Source organism: Saccopteryx leptura, chromosome 2 (genome assembly GCF_036850995.1).
Source record: "Saccopteryx leptura isolate mSacLep1 chromosome 2, mSacLep1_pri_phased_curated, whole genome shotgun sequence".
Taxonomy (NCBI): Eukaryota; Metazoa; Chordata; class Mammalia; order Chiroptera; family Emballonuridae; genus Saccopteryx; species Saccopteryx leptura.
In genome coordinates, this window is record NC_089504.1 from 135,026,615 (window position 1) to 135,038,864 (window position 12,250).

The 12,250-nt window shown below is 34.4% G+C and overlaps 1 protein-coding gene across 3 annotated transcripts in view; it reads left to right on the forward strand.

Moving 5' to 3' along the window:
- The window catches only part of CCDC91 (coiled-coil domain containing 91), a 380,006-nt gene that overhangs the window by 124,429 nt on the left and 243,327 nt on the right, over positions 1 to 12,250 (forward strand). For all 3 annotated transcript variants that reach the window (XM_066368875.1, XM_066368874.1, XM_066368876.1), the window contains 3 exons: positions 8,933 to 9,093; positions 10,029 to 10,232; positions 10,959 to 11,063. In XM_066368875.1, coding sequence (XP_066224972.1) covers positions 8,933 to 9,093; positions 10,029 to 10,232; positions 10,959 to 11,063 — 470 coding nt within the window. The remainder of the gene's footprint in view (positions 1 to 8,932; positions 9,094 to 10,028; positions 10,233 to 10,958; positions 11,064 to 12,250) is intronic.

The window sequence follows — 12,250 nt, forward strand, 5'->3', positions numbered from 1 at the left end:
ACAGTTTGTGAAAGATAAAATCACCAACCTCAAATGTACCTGTGAGCAAAAGAATGGTGACTAAAGGGTGCCTGGGTTGGGTAAAAGAATGTTTGAATGAAAATTAAAGATGAAAAATATATTCTAGTTAAAAGTAGTAAAATTTATTCTCATTTTATTGGTGTTCTTCTCTTGAATTATTTGACTGTTAACAGAGATAAACACATTTCTTTGTGAGTAGTTAAGTGCATGGTTGTTTACACCTGTTTCTAGTTTAGACTTTGCAAGAGTTGTTCTTATGGGAACAAAACAGAGTTGACCACAGACAGAATTACTGGAAAAAATTGCATACTATTTGGAAATTTAGTGTCCTTTGCTTGTGTGGCATTCTTTTCTTTTTTTTTGTTGCTTGTGTGGTGTTATGATGTAGTGGCTTTTCTGTGTTTTAGAAGAGAATTACCAATGAATTTGGTGATTACCATTACAAAGTTAAAGATGAAAAAGTGTCATTAATTGCACTTTTGATTAGCATTATGTCTGTAGAGGAGTGTATGCTGACCTTGTATCCTCTAAGTCTTAGGAAATAAAGATTTTTTCATTTGAAATGAAGCAAATTGTCTCTACTCTTACTTGTATATTAAAGATTTTTTTAAAAATAAGATTTTATTTATTGATTTTAGAGAGAAGAGAGTGAGAGAAAGGCAGGGTGGGGGGCAAGCATCAAATTTGTAATTGCTTCTCATATGTGCCTTGACCAGGCAAGCCCAGGATTTCGAACTGGTGACCTCAGCATTCCAGGTCATCACTTTATCCACTGTGCTATACCACAAATCAGACAAGACTTAAAATCCAGTAAATAACCAAAATATCCAAAGAAACAAATTTTGTAGATTTCTAATATTTAAAAATTTTTGGATAAGATTTGTGCTGCTGGGTATACTTGATCTTCTGAATTTAAAGATTTTGGGCATGAAGATGGACACCAGTTAACTTTTTAATAGACCAAAGAATACCATAGTTCGATACTTTAAAAATTATATCCTTTTCACTAGCTGAGAAGATGATTATATTTTACATGTTAGAATTTGTTTCTTTTAAAAAAATTTTTATTGACTTTTAGATGGGGGGAAGAGCAGAAGTGGGGGGCAGGGTTTTGAATTGGCGACCTCAGTATTCCAGGTTGACGCCTTATCCACTGTGCCACCACAGGCCAGGCATTTGTAAATTTCTATTATTAACTTTACAATTTTCCCTATATTAAGAAAACCTATAATACATGTATATAATCAAAATTATTAATGATATTTTGAGTTTACATATGTGGACAATATTTACCAATGTGGATTATTTAGGGTGACTTATTGTTATTGGTTAGTTACCTAAAATTTTTTGAAGATGTGAATATTCTAGTATTGTGAAAAAATTAGAGATTAACTGAAAAAATCTTGTTAGCATTTAGAGGGTAAGACATTTATGTGTTCTCTTCTCTTTCTCAGCACTAATTTGGTTTGTTTTTTTATTTTTAAAATTAGAGTGGATTATGATATATTTAGTAAACATGTTATCAATCTCACTAAGTTCTCATAAGTTGAAAGCATATGTCAATTATGGTCATTTTAGTTTCAACTTTCCTTATGTCTGGAATAAGTATTGATGTGATTAGCAGGATGTTGGAAAGGCTTGCAAACTCCAAATCTTGTTTACTGGTCTATGGCTGATTCTTGATATCGTTTGACAAAAAAGCATCATTTCTTTGAGTAAACTTATTGGTCTTTAGTTTGATTAGGGTTTTTTCCTAATTTATTTATCCAGAGTAAGTTATTATCTGTGGGACAACATAGTCTTTGCAAGTTGAGTACTACAATCAGATAGGACTTTAAAATAAAAAGTCTTCAGCATTATATTTTTAAACATGTAATTATTTTTTCTTTGTTGTATTTAAAAATTGCACTCATGAATCTATAATTTAACTCAAGAAATGGAACATTATCAATTCTAGTAATCACCTTTTGTTGTATCCATGTGCTTTCCCCCAGAGGAAACCATTTTCCTAAATATTTATTATTTCTTTGCTTTTGTAAAAATAATGTATATGTATCTCTAAAGCGTTTTGCTTATGTATGTGCCTTATAAAAATGGGTTAACGCTGTGTGAACTCTTCTGCAATTTACTTGTTTTTACTCAAATTTGTTTCTAAGTCTCATCTATATTGTTTCATATACTTGTACTTCCTGATAAATATTCTAATGTATGCTTAGGCCACTGCTCACTTAACTATTTGATTATCAATGGTATTTAGGCTGTTGTCATTCATTATATGAACAGTACTTCTAGGAATATATATATATATATATATATATATATATATATATATATATATTTAGTGAGAGAGAAAGAAAAAGCAAGATGAGAAACATCAACTTGTAGCTGTGTCACTTTAGCTGTTCATTGATTGCTTATATGTGCCTTGACCCCGGGGCTCCAGCTGAGCCAGAAACCCCTTGCTCAAGCCAGCAACCTTTGGGCTTAAGCCAGTGACCATGGGATCATGTCGATGATCTCATGCTCACACCGACAACCCTGTGCTCAAGCTGGATGAGCTTGTGTTCTAGCTTGGCAACCTTGGGGTTTCCAACCTGGGACCTCAGTGGCCCAGGTTCATGCTTTATCCACTGCCCCACCACCAGCCAGGCTAGGAATATTCTTATGCATGATTTTAATTATATCAAGTGTTTAGAGCCGGTTACTCCTTGCTCAAGTCGGTGACCTTGGGGTTTCCAAGCAGGCCGATACTCTATTGACTGCACCACTGCCTGTTTAGGCCAATTGTTCATTTTACCACATTTGCTTTATCTTTATTCTTCTTTCCCCTCTTATTTATTTTCTTTTTTCTTCCTCTTTCTCTTTTTAGTGTTTACTAGCACTTCTTTTTTTTACTTATGTTGAGACAATATGCTCACAATTTGTGTTCCAAAGGAACTTAGGTTAGTTCTTGGCCTCCCCCTCCCCAACTTGTAATTGTGATTAGATCATTCACTTGAAATATGGTTTAATTTATTGCTCTTTGTATTTTATTTTAGGATTTAACTCCTCCTGTTTCCCTGCTGGCTGATTTTACTTTTATTTTATTGATTATGTTAAACATTGCCATGGTTCTAAAACTCAGAACCATATTAAAAACACTACACTCAGTGAAGAGGTATTTCTTAATATTCATTTCTTCTCTCTGTCCATTTCATTCCACCTCTGCTTCCTTAGTTTGTCTTTATTGTGTGTCCTTTATAACAAAAGGGTAAATGCATGTATCTCTATATTTTTATACATTTAAAGGCTATTTCTATTATATATTTTCATTTTGGTGAATTGTTTACATTATTGCCCATTTATATAGGCTGTTCTTTTTCAATTTTTTCCCCCAGTTTTAAATGTTCTTTATATATTTTAGGGATATTAGCCTTTATCTGTGATACATATTATGCATATTTTTTAAAATTTGTCACTTGTTTCTTGATTCTATATAAGTTAAATTTTGACAGAAAAATGTTTTTATATAACCCATCGTCAAATTTGTAAACCTTTTATTGTGTTTGGGGTCAAGTCATAGTTTTAAAGCTCCTTTTTATACCAAAGGAGTAACTCCCTTGTATTTTCTTTTGGTACTTACTTGTTCTCATTTAAAAAAAGTTTTTATTTTTTATCTCAGATTCATTTGGAGTTAATTGTTTTTTAATCTTTAGTGTAAGGTATTAGTCTAATTTTATCCTGTCTCAAATGGATAGTCAGTTGTTTTGGCATTTTTTATTACTAAGCCCACCTTTGTCTCAGTGACTTGAAATACCACTTCTGTCGTATCCTTAAGTTTCATATCGACATGAGTCTATTTCTCTACTTTCTGGTCTGTTTATTGATGCACCAGAAAAGCAATTATGTGTGTGTGTGTGTGTGTGTGTGTGTATAGTTTTAAATAGTTATATAATGGGTGTATCTTATGTTATGTAATTTGATGCATAATATAGTAATGAGGTTGGTAGCATGTTTTAGTGTAGTTTAAGTTAGTATATGTTAATAAGAAGGTTTAGTATCCTCCTTATACTTTTTTTTAGTATTTACCTGTTTTTTGGGTTGTTTTTTTTTGTTGTTGCATTTTTACTTCTTCCATGTGATGTTTAATGTCTGTTTGTTTAGCTATGTTATAAAAAAGCTCACTGATACTTTTATGGGAATTATATTAGGCCTATAAAATAAATAAGGGAAGATTGGCATTTTCATGATATTTAATTTCCTATCTAATTACAAGGAATATGTTGACCATTGTTCAGGAATACCTTTGAGTCTTTTCGAAGTGTTTTAAAGTTTTCCTTTATTTTTTGCACTTTGGATCAGTTTTAAAGCATTGTTATCCATTTTTTGAATTTTTAGTAGAAATCATCTTGAAATGCTTTATATGTGGGGTAGTGGTCTGAGAGCTTTATTTTCCCCCCCCAAGGAAATAGATATATTTGTAAAAGTTTTTTTTAAAGCTTTTATCAGATCAAATCTTTAAATTATATTTCTGTGGTATATTGCCCATTAGTTCTAGATTTTTCAAATTTATATACTTAGAATTCTATAGAAGTTTTATTATTTAAATTTTTTTCTCCTGTTTTTAAATTTTTTTTTTAAATTGAATTTTTTGTGGAGACATTGGTTAACAATATTATACAGTTTTCAAGTGCCCAGTTCTTTTCTTCTTTTTTAATTATATGTTCTCATCATTTAAGTTGTATATTTGTACTTTTGCTCTTTTATTGTTAATATGTTAAGTACCATTTTATTTTTTTAGAAATTCAAGATTTGATTAATTAGATATATTTTCTTAATTTACTTTGAAATTTGTATTATTTTTATTGTGCCTTTTTTTTTTTTTTTTTTGTATTTTTCTGAAGCTGGAAACGGGGAGAGACAGTCAGACAGACTCCCGCATGCGCCCGACCGGGATCCACCCGGCACGCCCACCAGGGGACGCTGCTCTGCCCCTCCGGGGCGTCGCTCTGTTGCGACCAGAGCCACTCTAGTGCCTGGGGCAGAGGCCAAGGAGCCATCCCCAGCGCCCGGGCCATCTTTGCTCCAGTGGAGCCTCGGCTGCGGGAGGGGAAGAGAGAGACAGAGAGGAAGGAGAGGGGGAGGGGTGGAGAAGCAGATGGGCGCTTCTCCTGTGTGCCCTGGCCGGGGAATTGAACCGGGAACTTCAGCACGCCAGGCCGATGCTCTACCACTGAGCCAACCGACTAGGGCTTTTATTGTGCCTTTAATCTTTCTTGTGTCTAGTTAGTTTATGAGCTGGGAATTTAATTAATTTATTTAATTTTAAATTTATTGATTGATTTTAAAGGGAGAGAGAGAAACAGAAACATCAGTCTGTTCCTGTATGTGCCCTGACCAGGAATTGAACCCACAACTTTTGCATATTGGGATGGTGCTCTAACCAACCGAACTATCCAGCCAGGACAATTTATTTAATAAATTGCAGTATTTGAGGCTATAGATTTTTTTCTAAACACTGTTTTAAATGTATCCCATAGTTTGACATGCAATGTTTTAATATTATTCCTTTTAAAAATTGTTATGTATTGACAGGGAAATTAAATTATATTGTTGTTGGGTGGGTAATGGAGGTGAAAGGAATCCTTGGAAAGCTCTTTTTGAATGTTGTCAATAATACAAAAATTTAATAATAATTTATATTTATTGAATGTTTATCATACACCTGTCTAGTACAGCCAGGCAGTTTATTTATATTATCTAATTTAATCTGTATAACATTGCTTGAAGTACATAGTATTTATTTCCCCATTTTCAGAAAGGCATCTGGGTTTGTGTAATTTCCCCAAGACTGCATAACAATTGTTAGTGTTGAACTTTGAATCCATTTCTGACTTTGTAGCTATGATTTTTACTTAAGCAGTAATATTGTGAGGTCACAGAGGTATATAACAATATGGCATAATCAGTAACTATTAGTTGCACAGTGTGACTGGAATAAAGTCAACCCTTAATGGTATCATTTCTCGCTTGGGCAAATAGTTTATTGAGGGACTATTAACTAAAATAGAAAACATGAAGCAAAGCAGGTTCATATAAGATGATGGATAAGTTTGATGTACCTAGTAGACAGCTAAATGGAACTGTGAGGTAAATATTTGGATCTGGAGGTCTGCAGAATGGTTAGTACTACAGTTGTGAATTTAGGTGTCATCAGCTTATAGGTGATAATTTAAACAATGGGCTTTGAAAGTGGTAAGAATAATGTGAATATTGAGATCAGAGCTGGAAGGAGACAGTGAATCTTAAGATTGAGTGGAGAAAGAGCCTGAAAAGGAAAGGAGAAAAAATATACTATTAGGAAATCTAGAATCTAGTGGTCACAGGGCCAAGGGAAATTTTAAAGTAAAGAGAGGGTCATTGGTATTAATGCCTGAACTAAGGAAAGAGAAAATAAGAAGTGCTCATTTGATTTAAGAGTAACTGAAAGAAAAATTAGTATTTTAATAGATGAGTTCGGTGGAGTGATGAGGGTTGGGTGAAGAATAAAGTTGAGACAAGAATCATTTGGAGACAAGCCATTTGGCTGTGAAGGGAAAGTGTGATAGGCTGAAGTAGCGGGAAGAGTGAGGGTGAGGGTGCCTCATGTGCTCTCCTCTGACTTTCCTCCCTCAACTTCCCCTTTCCCCTATTTATCTCTTTACTTCCTCCTTGTCTCCCTTCCTTTATTCTACCCACTTTCCCTCCTTTTCTATGATGTACTTGACCATTTCATGTTACCAATTGAGATTTTAACTTGGGACATGACATCTTGTCTTAGATTTTGACTATATAGATGAAACCATAAAGACATGTTAAAATGTTCAGGTGTTAGCCCTGGCCGGTTGGCTCAGTGGTAGAGCGGCGGCCTGGCGTGCAGAAGTCCCGGGTTCGATTCCCGGCCAGGGCACACAGGAGAAGCGCCCATCTGCTTCTCCACCCCTCCCCTTCTCCTTCCTCTCTGTCTCTCTCTTCCCCTCCCGCAGCCGAGGCTCCACTGGAGCAAAGATGGCCCGGGCGCTGGGGATGGCTCCTCGGCCTCTGCCCCAGGCACTAGAGTGGTTCTGGTCGTAACAGAGCGACACCCTGGAGGGGCAGAGCATCGCCCCCTGATGGGCAGAGCGTCGCCCCCTGGTGGGCGTGCCGGGTGGATCCCGGTCGGGCACATGCGAGAGTCTGTCTGACTGTCTTTCCCCGTTTCCGGCTTCAGAAAAATACAGAAAAAAAAAAAAAAAAATTTCAGGTGTTAGAACAGAATGATATTTTTATGAGTTTCTTTTTTAAAAAAATTATTAATGGATTTTAGAGAGAGGAAGAGAAAGAGAGAGAGAGAGGCAGGAACATTTATCTGTTCCTGTATGTGCCCTGGTCAGGGATCAAACAGACAACCTCTGTGCTTCAGGACATACTATTTTAAAACCATAATATTGCTATAAAATGAAAGTGTATGTTAAGATAAGTAAGTGATCTGGTAGGATACCAATCAGAAATTGATGTATTCTCTAGTTTATTAATACCTAATGACCATATAAATATTTTTCTTCAGGAAGAAATGCAGTTTCCATTGTGAGCTGCCTTTCAGAATTTATGGTAGAGCTTCTCTGGCGTTGCCACTGATGCCAATGTGGAATGAAGGTCTTTATAATTTAAAAAGTCAAAACATACACATGGATTACTGCTCAAAATAACTTACTCTTCTTAAATTTTAAAACACACAATACAAATAAATGTATTTGAATTTTTAGAAAGAACATTTGAAAATAAAGTAATAGTAATCTTCGTTTATTTTGCCCTCATCAATATTTTTGTTTTATTTCATGCTTGACAATTGGTTTTCCTTCATGATCTTTGTATTTGAACACTAATCGCAATCTAATAATGTTTTGTTGTGAAACTAATTACAGAATTTTATTTCAACATTGTTTTTCTATGAAAACCAATTCAGCAAACTAAAATTTATGACTTTAATATGAAAAATCTTTTGTTGCTGATAAAAGAAGTTAAGACAGAGACAATTGGCTTAGTAATTTTAAAATAATTGTTCTTCCCTTAGCTCACTTGATTGTAGTAAAAAGTTGTTTTGACTTGAACACTGGGTCATAAGGTTATTGAGTACATGGCTTCTTGTCTGCTCACCGCTGTCTTCTCCATGCCCAGGTAGTGTCTCTGCCTGTAGTGTCTCTGCCTGTTGCTAGCAGGTAGTAGGCTGGTGCTTTTTCTTAGCTATTGGTAGATAGCTAGTATGTTTGAATACTTTTTCTGAATTGTGTAAGGTATTTCCCGTCGAGGAAGAAAGAAGGACGTAGCCACCAAGTGTGGACAAGCAAAAGCTTTATGTAGAGCGCATCTCAGGTGAGGTTCACTGGTCCGCAGGACAGGCCAGGGAAGTTGCGCAGCCTCCCCCACCCGGAGGTAATTTATAGCGTTGGTATGGTGGTGGCGGGTTGCTATGACATAGCGAAATTTTATTGGCTGACAGTCATTCTTTTTCAAAGTGCTCCTGGGCTGTTTCTTTTGGCGGGCATGGATGTGGGTGGTTCCAGCCAAAGACCCTGGACCTGGTTCTTCAAGTGACCTTCTCCCATTGCCAACCGACCTCACAAATTGCAAGTGCACTTCTTATGGTAATGTGTTATAGATAAACTCTAAAATATTAGTAAATTGTTCTGTTTACTTGGTTTCATGTAGAAATGTCATGTTCAATTTAGAAACACTAGTTTTAGATTTCTGGTAACGGTCCTTCAGAAATAGTCAGATAATTCTTATTTTCAGTCATTTTGCTTTTACTTCCTTTATTATTTTCTTTTTCCTCTTTCTACTCTCTTTTTTCCTTTCAACCGGTTCTTTATTTTCTCTTTAACATCTTTTTGTTTCTTTCTTTGTTTTACTTTAGTACCTGGAGTCCATCTTTCTCCAGCTTCTCCTGTGATTGTACTAGACTGTGACCACTCTTCTCCATCAGTGGGCTGCCTCTCCTCTGAGCCCAGTATTATTTCATCACCAGAGGTTACCCATGCAGACGTCAGTGTCAGTCAAACTGTTCCTAAAACACAGGTAAAGACATGCATTTTTTTTATAGGAAATTTGTGTGCTAAAAAAATTGAATACAATTTAATTGAAGCTTTGCAGATTATTTTTATTTTTTTAACTTTCTGAAAATTATTTCTGTACATACTCTAACTTTGAGGCTAATATCTAGAATTTAAAAACTGAATAACATCTTTGTTTTGTGTAACAAAGTATTGTGTGCAAGGTATTTAATTAACCTCAGTTACCAAAATATGGTTTGAATATCTCATGTATTAAAATCAACTTAGGTTTGCATTTTAAATCTTGAACTTCAAAAATGAAAATGGTTACACAAAAAGAATAATTATTTCTCTTTTCAAGGGTGCTTATTTTATGTTTTCAGGTATTAGAGTTTTCCTTTCAATTTTAGAGTAGAAGTAAAAAAAGATAGCAGTCTTAGGGTTTATTAATTCAAATATTTATTGATCCAGTCATTGTCTTAGATGTTGGATTTACTCCAGATTTTGCAAGTGCTGTACACACTCTTGAGTCAGCTGTTATCTTTACTAGAAAGTGATAGAAGTTTTAGATAAATTTCATATTCTTATTTGCAATTAAAAATATAAGCAAATTCTACGTGTGTGTGTGTGTGTGTAAATATAAGAACTGGTGAGTATCAGATGTGTCTATACTTAATTATACACTGTCAAGTATAAGAAAAGGTTTAAGTTTTCAAGTGTTTTACTTGCAAAATGATATATGCTTTAAACTCTAAAGTTTAGAGGAAATTTTGTGTCTTACTGCGAAGATCAGGTTGTTGTAACAGTTGAGGATGTTGATTTACTGAAAGGGTGAAATAATTTCGGAACCCTTCCTACCACTTAATTTCCAAATGTGGTTTCTGGTGCCCTTTGGATGTTCTCATTATTGGTACAGTGTAAACTTTTTCCTCTTGTATGTATTTTTTTAATGTGGTTTAGATTCAGCAATCAACACACACTGATATGGATATCTCACTTTTTCCATTGGGTTTAACTGATGAGAAAAGTAATGGAACAATTGCATTTGTGGATGATTCTGAGGACCCTGGAGCCAGTGTATCAAACATTCAGCTTCAGCAGAAAATTTCAAGTCTGGAGATTAAACTCAGAGTTTCTGAAGAAGAAAAACAGAGAATTAAAAAGGTATATTTATATTTTACTAAAAAAAAAGTTTTCAACTGTACATTCTGGAAATTTGATATGAACTCAATCTCCGACTAAAAATTCATCAGTAGAAGAAGATATAGTCCTCCCCTGGCTTTAGGTTTAAACCAGTCCTTTGAGTTTGTCACTTAGAAGCCTTTAATAAGAAATCTGTGGCCTTAAATGTGAACTTTTAAGACATGCACATATTTCACTGGATTTTTGTTTTCTTTAACTAATGCTTTTTTTCTGGTTTATTTTTATTTACTTTGAAAGCAGGTAGTATGGTAATTCTTATATAATTTAGAAGATTTGTAACACTCTTGTTCCTATGTGAAGTTCAGGTATCATGGGATATTTGACAAGAGTACTTAGATATACAGCTATTTTAGTAAATTACTTATGTTGTCATTTCTTTCTCCTACAAATGTATCTAGACTTTAGCAAATTTATATAAAGTATATGTAGGATAGATTATGTTGACTACAGTGTTAACTTAGATGCTTTCACTCATTTATTAGCATGAATAATTTTAGTGTTTTATTAATATTTGATATTAGGTGAAAATGAGAGTGAAGCATACAATCTACAATATTATTGAGCTTTAAACCTTATTTCCTGTGTGTTTTTTTCTTACCAAAGAGGTTCTGGTATAGTCATTGAAAAAGTTAAATATATTTCATGCTATTACATATTATATACTCTGGGCTTGAATTTCTCTTTCAGGATGTGGAATCATTGCTAGAAAAGCATTGTATCTTAGAAAAAGATTTCCTTAAAGAAAAAGAGCAAGAGGCCATTTCTTTCCAAGATAGATATGAAGAACTCCAGGTAAACTGAGTGTGTTTATAGTTTATTTGTATGCCGTTTGCTGAAGCATGTCATATAATTTCAAAAATACGTTATGAATGAATGATCAACATTAAGATATTGACCAACATGGATAAAATTATTGATAAATGGCATTTTGAAAAGTATGAATCTAAGAGAAGCTGTGAGGGTTAGTTGTTTGAAACTCAGTTTGGTGGAAAATATTCTGTTTCTGATGGATAAAATTTAGGCATTCTAATTTTTCTTATTTGTGATGATATTTGAAAAGAGTTTAGAATCCTATAAACCCCAAATTGTGATATTTAACCTTTTTTCATAAATTGTAATCAATGTCATCTTTTATTTTCCTCCTCAGATTTCCTTAATAAACTTATTTTTTTCTGTTCTTCCCCATCTCAATAAATGGCAACTCTTTCTTTCCATTTGCTAAGGCTGAAACCCACATTTATAATTATTTTTGTACTTATTGTATGTCTATTTTGTCTGGAAAATCTGTTGGCTCTACCTTCAAAATATCCAGGTTTCAACTGTTTATCATTATGGTCACTGTTACTAACCCATTCTAGGCCATCTATGTTTCTCCCTTGGAATACTAAAGTTTCTTCAAACCAATCTTTATGCTTCTGTCATAGCCTACTTGTAGACCATTCTGCACCTCACACCCACAGTGATCAGTTTAATACCTGGAAGTTGATTATGTCATGTCTGTGCTCTGAAACCTTTAGTGGCTTCTCATCTCACCCAAACTAAAAGTCAAGCAAGTTCTTAAAATGGTTTTCAAGGCTCTGTATTCTCTTTTATCCTTTCTCCCTTTCTTTTCCCTGCCTCTTCTCCTCATTTGCTTTCTCTCTATATCAGGAACACTAGTCCCTTAATTTTCTGCATGATTTCTTGTTTATATCATTCAGGTCTTCATGCTGATGTCAACTTGTCAGAGATCCTTCCAGAAAGTGCCGACATCCCCCACCAACATTCCCAGATTATGCTTTTTTTCCCTCCATTGCACTTGCTCATCTGAACAACATGTTTGTTTATTTGCCTAGATCATTTTAATAGTCTCCTAAGTGATCTTCTAGTTCCTGCTCTTGCTCTCCTTCTTAATGAGGCTTTCTCTCAGCAGGTAGGGTAGTGTTTTTAAAAATGTAAATCAAATCACTTTCCAGCCTCAATTCTCATTCTCTTTACAG